Source organism: Hemiscyllium ocellatum, chromosome 4, assembly GCF_020745735.1.
Source record: "Hemiscyllium ocellatum isolate sHemOce1 chromosome 4, sHemOce1.pat.X.cur, whole genome shotgun sequence".
In the NCBI taxonomy this organism is placed as follows: Eukaryota; Metazoa; Chordata; class Chondrichthyes; order Orectolobiformes; family Hemiscylliidae; genus Hemiscyllium; species Hemiscyllium ocellatum.
In genome coordinates, this window is record NC_083404.1 from 102,653,402 (window position 1) to 102,669,083 (window position 15,682).

General features: G+C 43.6%; 1 protein-coding gene across 2 annotated transcripts; it reads right to left on the reverse strand.

The window, feature by feature from the left end:
- Positions 1-1,571: 1,571 nt before the first annotated feature.
- On the reverse strand, positions 1,572-13,944 carry LOC132815473 (cytochrome b-c1 complex subunit 7). 2 transcript variants are annotated; one of them, XM_060824434.1, is made up of 4 exons: positions 13,883-13,944; positions 6,860-6,931; positions 5,821-5,987; positions 1,572-1,907 (listed from the first exon to the last, which is right to left on the reverse strand). In XM_060824434.1, the coding sequence occupies exons 1-4, from the start codon at positions 13,899-13,901 to the stop codon at positions 1,830-1,832; spliced, it is 336 nt and encodes a 111-aa protein (XP_060680417.1). In that variant the 5' UTR covers positions 13,902-13,944; the 3' UTR covers positions 1,572-1,829. The 2 variants fall into 2 exon arrangements, with proteins under 2 accessions (XP_060680417.1, XP_060680416.1); XM_060824433.1 differs by lacking the exon at positions 13,883-13,944 and adding an exon at positions 13,732-13,774.
- Positions 13,945-15,682: the final 1,738 nt, after the last annotated feature.

Here is a 15,682-nt window from a genome sequence, read left to right on the forward strand (position 1 = left end):
GCTAAACTGGGCCTCACCCTCAGAGAAAGTATGATCTTCAGCATCTGTAGTCCTGAGTCGAAGAGTGTGGTGTTGGAAAAGCACAGCTAGTTAGGCAGCATCACAGAAACAGGAGAATCAACGTTTCAGGCATAAGCCCTTCCTGATGAAGGGCATATGCCTGAAAGTTGGTTTTCCTGCTCCTTAGATGTTGTCTGGTGCTTTTCCAGCACCACACTTTTCGACTGTGGTCATCACCCTCAACAACTTCTCCTTCGAATCCTACTTCCTTCAGACCAAAGGGGTAGCAATGGGCACCCACATGGGCCCCAGCTATGCCTACCTCTTTGTCAAATACGTGGAAGAGTCCGTCTTCCATTGTTACACTGGCAACATTTCCCACCTTTTCCTCCACTACACGGATGACTGTATTGGCACCACTGCATGTTCCCATGAGGAGGTTGAGCAGTTCATCAACTTCACGAACACCTTTGGACTGTATGGGGAAACCCACACAGACATGAGGAGACTGCAAGTTCACCTAGACCATCTTGGATACTTCCCTTCCCTCATGGACCACTCTGTCTCCAATTCCAGCAACCGACTCAACACGTACTTCAACTTCAAACCCACCGACTACGACAGCTGCCTGGACTACACCTTGTCCTATCCCTTTTCCTGTCCTACTCCCAGGAGCAAACCCACTACAGAATATCCCAGATGGCCTCCCATTTCAAGGACTACAAGTTCCCCTCTCATGTAGTCAACAATGCCCTCCAGCGCATCTTCTCTACTTCCAGCATCTCCACCCTTGAACCCCAACCCTCCAACTGCAACAAGGATAGAACTCCTCTGGTCTTCGCCTTCCTTCCAATCTTCAGATACAGCATATCTGCCAACACCATTTCCACCACCTACAGTCAGACCCGACCAGATATATTTCCCTCTCCATTACTATCAGCATTCCAAAGAGACCATTCCATTTGTGACTCTCTTGACCCCACTAAACCACTCTCAGCACCTTCTCTTGCCACCACAAAGGGTGTAAGACCTCCGCCCACACCTCCATCCAAGGCCCCAAAGAATCCTTCCACATTTTCCTGCACATCCAAACACCTCACTAATCGTGTCTATTGCTTTCAATGTGGTGTCGTCCACAACACCTGGAAGAAGAAAGCCACATCTTTCACTTTGGGACCCTCCAATCAAACGGCATCAACGTTGATTTCAACAGTTTTCTCATTGCCCCTCCACCCACCTCATCCCAGATCCAACCTTCCAACTGGGCACCACCCTCTTGAACTGTCCCAACTTCCCATTCCAACCTATCACCATCACCCCCACCTGCATCTACCTATCACCTTCCCAGCTACCTTCCCCAGCCCAACCCATTCCTTTTATCTCAAAGCCCCCATTCCCCCCCCACTCTTGATGAATTGCCGATTGTTCTGCTCCTCGGGTGCTGCCTGACCTGCAGTGCTTTTCTACCCTTTTTGACTAAGGACTGAATGGCCTACTACTGCTCCTCTATCCTAAGGTCTTAGTACAAGTTTGATTTGTGAAAGGTATTTTGCTTCTATTAGTCAAAGGCGTGAAGGCAAAATTTCATTTTATTTCTTTCAAATTTACACACGAGTAAAACTATGACAAAAGAAATCAGGAAATGAGTTTTAAATTATTCTGTACAAACAAAACAAAAATTGCATTTCCATAGTTTACAGCACAATTTATTTATTCAAGAAGGAAATTGTTATTGTGACTGCAGCCAATGGCCAATTACAAAATAATGGGCTTTAAATTTGCATTTTGAGATAGTAACACAAACAGAAGTTAAAAATTAAAGCAACAAATCACTTCTTATTCCATTCTTCTTTTTCCTTTCGTTCAGCAATAACTTCTTTGAGATATGGTTCTAGATAGCGTACATCCTGTAACAAACAAAGATCTGCATTCAGCTGTAGTCATAAATGTAAAATCTGTCACATCTAACAGCATAGTTATTTACACAAATAACTGATTTTTATTCTTTTAAGAAATGTTTAGAGAACCTCATGTTTTAACTGAAGGAAAATCCAAAACAAGGTCCTATAAATATAATACAAAAACAGAAATTGCTGAAAAATTTCAGCAGTCTAAAGATGTGCAGGCTAGGTAGATTGGCCATGCTAAATTGCTGAGTGTCCGGCTAAGTGGATTAGCCATGGGAAATTAGAGTGGTGCTGGAAAAGCACACCAGGTCAGGCAGCATCCAAGTAGCAGGAAAATCGATATTTTGGGCAAAAACCCTTCATCAGCCCTTCCTGATGAAGGGCTTTTCCACAAAACATCGATTTTCCTGCTCCTCGGATGCTGCCTGACCTGCTGTGCTTTTCCAGCACCACTCTAATCTGGACTCTAATCTCCAGCACCTGCAGTACCCACTTCCGCCTAGCCATGGGAAATGCAAGGCTACAGGGATGGGGAGATGGATCTCAGTGGGATGCTGATTGGAGGGTTGGTGTGGACCTGATGGGCCGAATATAGCCTGCTTCCATACTATAGGGATTCTACAATTCTAGGTCTGACAGCATCTACACAGAGAAATCAGTATTAACATTTCAGATCAATTCACCCTTTTTCAGAACTCACGACAGCTAGGAAAAAGATGGTTTTTAATGGGATGGAGGGGTGGGGGTGGGAGGCAGACTAAATGACAGATGGAGATAGAGTCCACAGTGAAAAATATACAGTTGGATGGACAAAGGAGCAGTTAAAGGTCAGTCTGGGGTAATGAATGGCTGCAAAAGGAGACTATTAGTTGCAGAAATTGGGTAGTGAGTGGGAGCAGCCCATGTGATGACAAGGTCTGGTGGTCGGGGTGAGGGAAAACATGAAGAATGAAGCCCAGGCCTTAAAATTGTTGAACTTGATATTAAGTTCAGAAGGCTGTAGGGCTCCCAAGCTGAAAATGAGCTGTTCTTCTGGTTTGCACTCAGCTTCACTGCAGGAAGCCTGAGACAGAGATACTGAACAGGGAATATAGTGTGTGCAGAAGTGACAGGCAACTGCAAGCTCAGGGTCTGTTTTGTGGATAGAAGATTCTATGAAGCAGTCGCCAGTCTGCACTTGATTTCCTCAATGTAGAGGAGACCACAGTGAATACAGTAGACTAGATTGAGTGAAATGCAGGTAAAGTGCTGCTTCAACTGAAACGTATGTTTAGGCCTTTGGATACTGAGGAGGGTGGAAACAAATGGGTAGGTGCTACAATTTCTGAAATTGCAGGGGAAGTTGCTAGGAATGAAGGATTGGAGGACCAGGGTCTCTCTGAGGGAATGGCCCTCACAGAGGGCTGACAAGGGAGCAGAGGGGAATATATATCTGGTGGTGACACCCCAATGGAGATGGCGGTAATGATGGCTAATGATCCTCTGAATGGGGATGCTATGCGGGGACAAGGCAGACCCGAATGCTGTTGTTGGAGCGTAGAGAGGGGGTGAGGGTTGAGATGCAGGATGAGTCAGACCCAGCTGAGGGCCTTGTCAATTATGGTGCCGGGGAATCCTTGGTTGAGGAAGTTGGTGTACATTTTGGAGACCCCCTTATCCAAGTTGGCATCATCAGAACAGATGCAGAGGAACTGGAGGAACAGAGAGAATGGAATAGTTTTTACATGAAGCATGGTATGAGGATGAACAGACAAGATAACTGTGGGAGTTAGTGGTGTCGTAGTGGATATTGGTAACCAATCTGACCCCATAAATGGAATGAGAGATGTACAGGAAGGGAAGGGAGAAGACAGAGATAGGCCAGATGAAGGTGAGGGTGCATTGGAAATTGGAAGCAAAATAAATACATTTTTCCGGATGAGAGGGGGAAGCAGCACCAATGATATCATCGACGTACAGGAGTAAGGGTCATGGGTGGGGGCCGGAGTAAGACTGAAACAAAGAATGCTTTTCGCACCTCACAGAATGGCAGGTATAACTGGGGCCCATGCGGGTGCCCATACCTACCCCTTTGACCTGAAGAAAGTGAGAGGAGTTAAAAAGAGAAGTTGTTGATGCTGATGAGGTGTTTGGCCAGTCAGAGGAGGAGGCAGTTAGTGAGGATCGTTCAAGTCCATTTTATAGGAAGCAGACATGGGGATGGACATGTGAAGAAACTGTAGGTCTGTAATAAAGAGGTGGTGGTTGGAAATTCTGAAACTGATATAAAACATCAAAGGAATCATGGAAGTGGAAAGGGACTTGACAAGAGGAGGGGAAAAAAAAATATAACTGGGCTTATGCTGACCCTGAACAACTTCTCTCACTTCCTCCAAGTCAAAGGGGGTAACCATGGGAACCTGCACGCATCCCAGTTAAGCCTTTTTTTTGTGGAGTACATGGAACTTTCTGTGTTCCAGTCCAATTCTGGCTCCCACCCAAAACTCTTTCTCCAGTACATCAATGCTACCTCCTTCTCACATCTGGAATTGGATAAGTTATTGATTTTGCTTCCGATTTCCACCCCACTCTAACGTTCACATGGTCAACCTCTGACTTCTCTCTTCCCTTCCTCGACATTTGTCTTCATTTTGGGGATAGGCTGGCTACCAATGTCCATTATAAACCAACTGACTTCCACTGTTGCCTTGATTATACACCCTCATACCCTGCTTCCTGTAAACACTCTATCCCACTCTTCCAGTTTCTCTGTGGCACATCTGTTCTGATGATGCTAACCTCAATAAGGAGTCCTCAAAAATGTCCACCTTCTTCCTCAACCAAGGATTCCCCAGCACCGTAACTGACAGGGCACTTAGCTGAGTCTAACCCATCTCCCATGCCTCCGACCCTCTCTTCCCTTCCACAACAATGATAGGGTCCTCCTTGTCCTCAACTACCATCCCATCAACAACCACATCCAAGAGAATCAGCCATGACTTCCGCCACTGGCCACATTCTCCTCCCTTCTAGTCAGCCTTCCGCAAGGACCATTCCCTCTAGACTACCCGGTTCACTCCTCCTGCACTCCCAATACATCCCCACAGTCTCAAATCCCTTCCAATGCAATTGCAGAAAGTGGTACCATTTGCCCATTTACTTTCTCCTTCCTCAGTATCCAAGGCCTGAAACACACCTTCCAGTGAAATAGCACTTTATCTGCACTTCACTGAATCCAGGCTACTGTATTTGCTGCTCACAGCATTGTTTCCCCTACATTGGGAAAATAAAGTACAGCTTGGGTGACTGCTTCACAGAATACTTACATTGCGTCGACAAAAAACGACCTTGAGCTTCCAGCTACTTGCTACTTCAACATACCACCTTGTTCTCTGGCCAACATTATCTCAGGCTTGCTGCAGCGCTCCAGTGAAATTTGGTGCAAACTGGAAGAACAGTAGTTCAGTTTCCGAGAGTGGTCAGAATTGGAAACTTGCTACAAGTAGCAATCGAGGGGAATAGCCTTTCAGAGAAAACTAGATAGGGATAGAAAAATATGTTGATTGGGTTAAATGAAAAGTGGTGGAACCGCTGTTTGTGAAATGTGTCTGATGGGCTGACTGGCCCTTTTCTCTGCTATTGATTCTAAATCGGACCCAGTGAGGAGTTCCTGTTGGTTCGAATCCAGACCTTGCTCCATCAAAAGGGCTGGAGAAAGAGAAAAGGCAAGATAAACGAACCAGCCGTGACTGTTTTCTAAGTCAAAGGGTTCATGCATGCTGTATGCGCTTGGGTTAAAGACATTTTAAAGGAAATTACAGCGTAGCTGGTGGGACTGAAGTACACAGGTGCAGCAAAAGGACAAACAGAGAACAAATGCTATCGCAGTAAACATTTCCCCTTTTACAGAAATCAGTGCTAATGCCGAGATTACCTGCTCATATTTTGTCCACATCTCCTTTGGAAGGATTTGATGCTTCAGGCTCAAATCCAAAGCTCGCTTTATGCGGAACATTCGCTCATTGTAAAGGTTTTCAGGTAATCGTTTTATAGCTTCTTGCACATCATCATCTTCATACAGTGTGTCATCCCGCACGAGTCCTAGAAACAAACACAGTTTTCTTATTTGTGGTAATTTGGAGAATGTATCTTACTGAATGGTAATTCTTTAAAACAAGAAAACCTATAGTACTGAAGGAGAGTTGACTCACGAGACAAGAATGACGGATAATGGTAGGAAACCATAAATTAAAATGGGAAAAGCTATGTTTTAAGGTTGCATTTTATGGTTCACATGGAAGGTCTTTAAAAGACTATTTCAAGAAATGGATTTTTCTTAATAATTTGGGGTGGCAGGGAGTGGTATTTAGAGTTGGAAATCACATAACCACAAAGGTGTTAGCAAAAGAAAGAGATAACAATTGATTTTTCAAAAGACTACTGACAGATGCTGAGGAAGAGACCAATGGTTATGAGCATCTCTTGGATTTATAGGGTACTGCTATATTAGTGGACTTCTAACCCAAATTAATGCACATACAAATCTCAAGATCGCAATTTGAGAATTTGAATTCACTTTAAAATTTAAAGTGTGTGCCATTTAGAGAATCCACCCAGGAAACTGCAGAGCCTTCATTAGCTTTTCCTGAACTCGTGACTTCCTTCAAGGATGGGGAAACAAATAATCGGAAACACTATCATTGTGTTCTTTCATCCAAATCGCATCATCCTAGTTTGGCATTATATCATCTTCTTTCTTCATTCATGGGCTGATATCTTTGAACTTACTAATTAATAGTTTTACGAGAAACACCCTCATCATGTTGACTTAAGAACTTATCTCATCACCACCACTTCTGGAGGATAATTAAGGTGAACAATAAATATTGCCTACGTCAGCCGTACCTATATATGGAGAATTGAAAAAGATTTTGGAAAGAAATTGGAGAAAATATCTAAATTCTAAAACGCACCATATTTGTTGAATCCTGCAGCATTATAGTACCACTTTTGTAGGCTTTGTAGCAAACTGCTTGTTGCCTTGGCTGGAGGAAAGAAAAGATACAAACAGATTACATTATAAACACACAGAAGAGAAAATTCAAATTAGGTGACCACACTAAAGTTAAGCTCAGTGTACGTAGAAACACTGACCAGAAGAAAATAGTCTAGCCAAACTGCCTTACTAAAAACAAGCAAAATGCTGTGGTTGTCATAGATTGGAAATAAAATTAGCAGATTTGGCATCAGTGAAGAAAAAGGTTAATTTGAATCCAATCGTATATTAGACTTTAAATGCTGACTCTGTTTTTCTTTCACAAATGCTGCTGAATCTGTTGGGTTTCTCCAGGACTTTGTCGTTTAATATTTGTTCTTGGTATTTGAGAAATAGCAACAAAATAGCATTTACTGTTAGAAATTTGGATTTTGCTTCATACAAACACTTTAAGAGTGAATTACACACAGATTTTAATCTGGAGTGAATTTAGGTTAGCCATGGTTCAGCCCAAGATAAACAAAAACATAGGGCTTACAAGCAGAAGTCAATTTGAAACATTGAGCCTATTCTACCATTCAATAAGATCATGATTGATCTGGACACTTTCCTGCCTGCTCTCCATGACCCTACAATAATCTTGAGTTGGCCTCACCCCAATAGTTGGGAGAATAAGCTCCAACCTAAGGACCGATGCACAAAATCCAAGCTAATACTAAGGTTGTGCATTGCTGGAAATGCTACTCTTTGATTGTAATATGAAACCAGGCTCCTGATGGATATCTAAAATGGATATTAACAAAACCATAGCACTATTTTGAAGACACATAGGAGTTCTTCTGTGTTTATGGCCAATAATTATCTTTGAGTAACCAGTAAAGAAAGATTACCTGGTACAAAAATAAAAATTGCTGGAGAAACTCAAGTCTGGCAGAGGGATTGCTGGACCCTAAACATTTAACTCTACTTTCTCTCCGCAGATGCTGTCAAGCCTGCTGAGGTTTATCCAGCAATCTCTATTTTTGTACCAGGTAATCTTTCTTTAAAAGGTTATTCAAAGATAATTATTGGCCATAAACATGGAAGAACTCCCATCTCTCTTCACAATTGTGCAATGATTATGTTCATACCCACTTATTGCTGGAGGCAACTCAGCAAGTTTGACAGCATTTGCAGAGAGAAAGCAAAGTTAATGTTTAGGGTCCAGCAAGCCCTCTGCCAAACCTGAGTTTTTCCAGCAATTTCTGTTTATTGTAATTTTCAGCATCCACAGTTCTTTGGGCTTTTTTTGTTTAAGAGATTAAGAATGATTCCTGATGAAGGGCTTATGCTCGAAACGTTGATTCTCCTGCTCCTCGGATGCTGCTTGACCGGTTGTGCTTTTCCAGCACCACACTGACTCTGATCTTCAGCATCTGCAGTCCCCACTTTCTCCCTTTACATATTTTTCTCTGGATTAAAAAGTCACAGACTACAGCTTATAAAACAGAGAGAGGATATAAGGCAAAGTTACCTAAATCTAGATAATGGCTCTGCCTTCAAATACTCTGGCTCAGTTTATGAACTGGAGGATGAGTCATAAACACACAAAATAGAAGGGGAGGAATTTCTGAATAGTTTTATGTGGCAATAATTCCATAAGAACAATAGATGGAGCTGTCTTCAACATTTTAATATAGTGTTATAGTCCCAGAAGACTATTTCTGGATCGGTGGTGCATTTAACTTGAGGTTTACCTTGCCTCAGGATAGGGACAAGGTTGAGAAGGTCAGACCTTCACGGTGACTTCAGCTGGTGTGGGAATTGAACTTGTGCTGTTGACACTAGCTCAAGTCAGCCATCCAGTTAACTGAGCTAATCGATTCCAGACTTCTCTACAGCTAAAACCATAAGGCATATTGCCTAACAATGCTAAAATAGGAATATTTGTTAATAAAACAAAGACCTTTATTTGATAGCAATCTGAAACAAAAACAGATATTGCTGGAAAAAAACTTAGGTTTGACAGCATCTGTGGAGAGAATCCAGAGTTAACATTTGAGGTCCAGTGACCCTTTATCAGACACTGCCAGATCTACTAAGTTTCTCCAGCAATTTCTAATTTTGCTACAGTGTAAGTGGCATAGTTGTAAAAGTGAGAACTGAGACACAGGGTGGGGATCAGGGTGCATGTACCCACATCTTTGAAGATAGCAGCTCAACAGAAAAGCTTGCAAAAAGTCACTAAAGGATCTTTATCTGACTAAGTAAGAACATTAAACATAAGCCAAAGATGTGCAGGTTAGATTATGCTAAATTACCCATAGCGTTCAGGGATGTATAGATTAGGTGCATTAGTTCGGGATGAATATAGGATTAATGGGGTTGGGAAAAGGATCTGGGTGGGTTACTCTTCGGAGGGTCGGTGTGGACTTGTTGGGCCGAAGGGCCTGTTTCCACACTGTAGGGATTCTATGATTTTACAAATGTTGCTTGAGGTAACTGGAGCACTGTGCATAATCCTTGGAATCTAAATTTGGAAGAAATGCCAAAGCATTTGAAAAGGTGCAGAAGATTCTAATGAGACATAACTGAGGATGAGGGATTGGGGTTGTCCTCACAACACAGTTGATAAAGGCATGGGTTACACAAGGGCCACTTGGTAGCTGACCTCAGTACAGCATTAGCTCAAAAATGGACAAAAAGAGCAGAAATCCACAAGTAAGGTGAAAGTGACTGCTCTCGACGTTGAGGCCATGATTGTGGCCTCTCATATATTAGAGGTGATCTTTCTCTATACCTTCTCTGTAGCTGAACGCTTTATTCGGCATTGTTCTATTACCCTGATGTACTTACGTGAGGTATGATTTGTCCGGTTAGCACTCAAAACACTTTCCACTGTATCTATAAGTCGAGACCCCTAGCAAAACCAAAGGCAATGGGAAAAAGGGGAAACTCTCTCGTAGTGGGAGTCATTGCTAGCATAAAGGAAATGGTTAGGTTTGTTGGAGGGCAGTCATCTAAGCAGGAATTCCTCAGAGTAGTGTTCGAGGCCCAACCATTTTCAGTTGCTATATTAATGACATTGCTCATATCAGAACATCAGAAGTAGGGATGTTTTGTTGATTACATGACGTTCAGCATCATTCGGAGCTCCTCAGATACTGAAGCGGTCCATGTCCAAATACAGCAAGATATGGACAACATCCAGGTTTGAACTGACAAGTGCCAGGCAACGATCATATTCAAAAAGAAAGAATTTAATAAGTGCCCATTGATATTTAAAGGCATGACCACTACTGAATCACCTACTATATGCATTCTGGATGTTACCACTGAATAGAAGGTGAACTGGACTAACCACAAACATTCTATTGCTACAAAAGTGGCCAGAAATTGGGAATTGTGCAACACAACGCAGGCTCTCCAAAGCACAAGTCAGGAATGTGATGGATCACTTCTCATTTGACTGGATTAGTGCAGCATCATAAGCAAGAAACTTGATCCCATCCAAGATAAAGCAGCTTGCTTGATTGTTCTGGCTATGGTGCCAGTCACTCTCTCCAACACCAACAGTAGCAGCAGTTTGAATCATCTGCAAACTGTACTGTAGAAATTGACTAAGGCTTAAGACAGCACCTTCAAAACCCACGATCCTACCGACTAAAAGGACAAAGACACTAGATACATGGAAACAGCACCACCTGAAAAGTTCACTTCCAAGGCACTCATTATCCTAACTTAGAAAATATCATCTTTTCTGTGTTACTAGTTCAAAATCCTGGAACTGCTCCCTGCCAGCATTATAGGTCTACATAAAACAAATAGGTTGAGATTTTTAAAAAAAGGCAGGTCACCACCACCACCACCAACCCCCACGTTCCATGAACAAATTTTTAAAAAGCAGTAAGGAGGAACTGTCAGCAACAACTTGACCCCAGGCCTCTTGGGTCAGAGGTAGGGATACTGCCACTGCAGTACAAGAGCCCCAAGGAGAACCAAACTTCTTTTAAAAAATATCAGAAGGTGCTATTACAGACAACTCAGCGTATTTTTCCCCACAACCAAATTATCTTGAACATTCTACCAGAATGGCAAAAATAGAATTAACAGTAATTTTCATGGAAGAGTCAAATAAATACTCAAAGGAGGAAAACCTCCAGCAGTGTGAGAAAAATCCAGGAAGTATAACCAAAAGGGCAGCATGGAAATGTTGGGCCAAATGGCTTCCTTCTGAATGGTAGCATTAGGTGCACCCTAGAACTCTGTGGGAAGCTAGGGAAGTGATTGCTGGGCTTGCTGAGATATTTTTATCATTGATAGCCACAGGTGAAGTGCCAGAAGACTGGAGGTTAGCTAACAATAGACAATAGGCGCAGGAATAGGCCACTCGAACCAGTACCACCATGCATGATGATCATGGCTGATAATCCACAATCAGTATCCTGTTCCTGCCTTATCCCCATAACCCTTGAATCCACTATCTTTAGGAGCTTTATCCATCTCTTTCTTGAAAGTATCCAGAGACTTGGCCTCCACTGCCTTCTGGAGAAGAGCATTCCATATATCCAACACTCTCTGGGTGAAGAAGTTTCTCCTCAACTCTGTTCTAAATGGCCTACCCCTTATTTTTAAACCGCGTTCTCTGAATCTGGACTCACCCATCAGCGAAAATACGCTTCCTGCCTCCAGAGTGTCCAATCCTTTAATAATCTTATACGTCTCAATCATTTTCCCTCTCGTCCTTCTAAACTCAAGCATATACAAGCCCAGTCGCTCCAATCTTTCAACATATGATGGTCTCGCCATTCCAGGAATGGACCTAGTGAACCTCCACTGCATTCCCTCAACAGCCAGAATGTCCCTCCTCAAACTTGGAGACAAAAACTGCACACAATACTTCAGGTGCGGTCTCACCAGGGCCCTGTACAGCTGCTGAAGCACCTTTTTGCTCTTATACTCAATTTCTCTTGTTATGAAGACCAGCATGCCATTGGCTTTCTTTACTGCCTGCTGTACCTGCATGCTTGCTCTCATTGACTGATGTACATGAACACCCAGATCTTGTTGTACTTCCCCTTTACCTAACTTGACTCCATTTAGATAGTAATCTGCCTTCCTGTTCTTGCCACCAAAGTGGACAACCATACATTTATCTAGTAAAGAAAGCTGGTAAGGAAAAGCCAAGGAACTATAGACTGGTGAGCCTGATGTCAGTGGTGGGCAAGTTGTTGGAGGGAATCCTGAGGGATAAGATTTACATGTATTTATAAAGACAAGGACTGATTAAAAATAGTCAGCGTAACTTTGTGCATGGGAAATTGTGCCTCACTCACTTGATTGAGTTTTTTTGATGAGGTAACAAAGAGGATTGATGAAGGTAAAGCAGTAGACATGATCTATATGGACTTTCGCAAGGCACTCAACAAGGTTATATCACATGGAATATAGGGAGAACTCTCCATGTGGATGCAGAACTGGCTCGAAGGTAGGAGGATTAATTTTCAGATTGGATGCCTGTGACCAGCCATGTGTCACAAGGATTGGTGCCGGGTCCACCGTTTTTTTTTTGTCATTTATATAAATGGATATGACCTAGTAAGTTCGTAGATGACAGCAAAATTGGTGGAGGTGGGCAGTAGTTACCTCAGCATTCAATGGAACCTTGGACAGATGAGCGAACGGGCTGAGGAGTGGCAATTAGTGTTTAATTCGTATAATTGAGGGTGTTGCATTCTGGAAGAAAGTGAGGACTGCAGATACTGGAGATCAGAGCTGAAAATGTGTTGCTGGAAAAGCGCAGGTCAGGCAGCATCCAAGGAGCAGGAGAATTGACATTTCAGGCATGAGCCCTTCTTCAGGAGAAGAAGGAGCCCCCTGAAGAAGGACTCATACCCGAAACATCAATTCTCCTGCTCCTGGGATGCTGCCTGACCTGCGGTGTTGCATCCTGGAAAGGCAAATCAAAGCAGGACTCACACACTTAAATGGTAATGTCCTGGGGAGTGCTGCTGAACAAAGAGGCCTTGGAGTGCAGGTTTATATTTTGAAAGTGGAGTCACAGGTAGACAGGCACTTGGTATGCTGGCCTTTATTGGTCAATGGATTGAGTATAGGAGGCCAGTTGCAGCTGTACAGGACATTGGTTAGGCCACTTTTGGAATACTGTATTCAATTCTGGTCTCCGTGCTGTAGGAAGGATGTAGGGAAACCTGAAAGGGTTCAGAAAAGACTTACGAGGATGTTGCCAGGGTTGGCAAGCTTGAGCTACAGGGAGAGGCTGAATAGTTTGGGGCTGTTTTCCTTGGAGAATCAGAAACTGAGGGGCAGAGGTTTATAAAATCACGAAGGACATGGATAGGGTGAATAGCCAACATTTTTTTTTCCTGGGGTAGGGGTGTCCAAAACTCGAGGCTGTAAGTCTAAGTTGGGAGGGGAAAGATTGGAAAGGGAGCTAAGGGGCAACGTTATCACACAAGGGGTGTAAGGAATGAGCTGTCAGAGGAAGTGGTGGAGGCTGATACAATTACAACATTTAAAAGACATTTGGATGGGTATATGAATAGGAAGAGTTTAGATGGCCAAATGCGGGCAAATAGGATTAGACTAATTTAGGGTCTGTTCGGGTCTGCTTCTGTGCTGTACATCTCAATGACTATCTCCTGATCCCTATCGCACTTTCTGCAGGGGTCACCTTGAGCGCTGTAAAAACAAGTTGTTCCTCTCCTCCGCTAGGTCTCAAAGTCAAAGAGAGACACTACAGGCCTCAGAGCCGGAGCCTCTCCGCGGGGGCGGTGGAAGCAGCTGGAGTTGGTCACTGGCGCCGGGACGGACCCGGTACCTCTCCCTCACCCATGACCTCGCAATCACCTTCACCTTCCCCGGAGGACATCCACATCCCTCTCAGAAACAGGCTGAGGTTTGCTCACCAGCTCCGCGTGGGAAACGCTAGGGATTTTACCCACAGCCGGACTGCCTCCCTCGTTTCCGCCCCCCTCGCACCCGCACCGCTCTCCCTCACCTGGGGCTCTGGCCGCCATCTTCCTATTCAGGAGCTCAACGCGACTGCGCCGCCGCCTAACGTCCCCGGCGATGAAACGTAGTCGCGTTGCGTGCGCGTCGCCGCAGACGAACCTGTAGAACGCACGCCCGGAACGGAACCGCGAACGCGACATGCAAGCGCGTGCCCGATAAAAGTCACATTGACTACGCGCGGGCCCCCGAGGTAGAACGCCAGCACCGTCTGCGCATGCGTATGAGACGAACAGCAGTTGTCAAGGTGGTATATGTTCCAGTTCTGGTGCTCTTTAGTGAGTATGGGGTCGTCCTGTTGGGCAATGATACAATGCAAGTTTTCATTGATTTCTCCACATGGCCAAAAGACTAATTCTCACTATTGGAATAATGATGATATCGTGGGGAAAAGGGCCACATAGGCAGCTGTGGTTCTCAAGTCACAAACTGCACCAGAAAGGATAGAAAATAAGCACAAAAGGAAATTAGTTCCCCAATCCCAGACAACATATTGACTTTGTGTTTGTGGATGTGTAGATCTAGAGTTACTATCACTTGTGACATTAATTTTCTGATTTTGAACATGGTCCTCGGGGCTTCTACACAGCATCAATACAGTCAACAACATCTATATTTCTACACATATTTTTGCATCTATCCAGTGTTTGCAGTAATGCCATTTATTGTTAACTGGATGTGGGCATTGATGGCTCTGCCAGAATTAATTCCACATCCCTAGTGGGCCTGAAGAACGTGGTGGTGAATGGCCTTGAATGTTTCAGTGCTTGGCATGTTGGTGTGTTTGGAAAGGAAGTTCCAGGATTTTGATTCACAAGGAATGGCGATATATATTTCTAAGGCAGGATTATATGAGAGTCTTGGAGGGAGATTGCAAGTGGTGACATATCCATGTGTCTCCTGCTCTTATCCTTCTACTTGTTAGAGATCATGGGCTTGGAAGGTTCTGGTAAAGAAGCTAGAGTGAGTTATTGCAATGCATCTTGCAGATGGTACACATTGCTGCTCTCATGTAACAGTGGTGGAGGGAGGGAATGTTCAAGGTAGTGATTGGTGCACCAGTCAAAGGGGTTGCTATATTTCTGAATGGTATTGAGCTTTTTAAATGTTGTTGGAGCAGCAAGTGAAGAGCATTCCATCTCAGTCCTGATTTGTAGATGGTGTTCAGACTTTGGGGAGACAGAAGGCGAATCACTTCCCACAAAATTCCTGGCCTCTAACCTGCTCTTGTAGCCACCCGTATTTATATGGGTGTTCCACTTCACTTTCTTGCCAATAATAACCCTTTAGATGGTGATAATAGGGGATTCAGTGATGCCATTGAATGTCATGGGGACTTATGATTAGATTCTGTTTTCTTTAAGATGCACATTGCTCAGCAGTGCAAACACTACTTGCCACTTATCAGCCCAAGCCCGGATGTTGTCTAGGTCTTGCTACATATGAACACTGACTGCTTCAATATGCAGAAAAGTGAATCGCACTAATCATTGTGACATCATCGATGAACCTCCCCATTTCTGACCTTATGATGGCAGTAGTTCAAAAATTTGTACAGTTCAATTTTCTCATTTGACAGTATTAAGTGTTGCTAATGGAGATGTGAGTTTCAACACTGCGGTAAACTGTGAAGCTGCACTTGATATAATGTTGCATATATCAACTTTCAAAGCAACTTGTAATAGATTAAAATCTGATTGAAGATTTGTAGCTCGGGTATCCGTTGTTGTGGTTCTGCTCGCCGAGCTGTAAGTTTTTGCTGCAAACGTTTCGTTCCCTGGCTAGGGAA

Coding starts and splice junctions, on each gene's coding strand:
- LOC132815473 (XM_060824433.1), bottom strand. CDS start 13,759: ATGTGGATGTCCTCCGGGGAAGGTGAAG. Junction 6,932..13,731: donor GTCCTCCGGGGAAGGTGAAG/GTGATTGCGAGG, acceptor TCTTTCCTCCAG/CCAAGGCAACAAGCAGTTTG. Junction 5,988..6,859: donor TGCAGGATTCAACAAATATG/GTGCGTTTTAGA, acceptor GTTTGTTTCTAG/GACTCGTGCGGGATGACACA.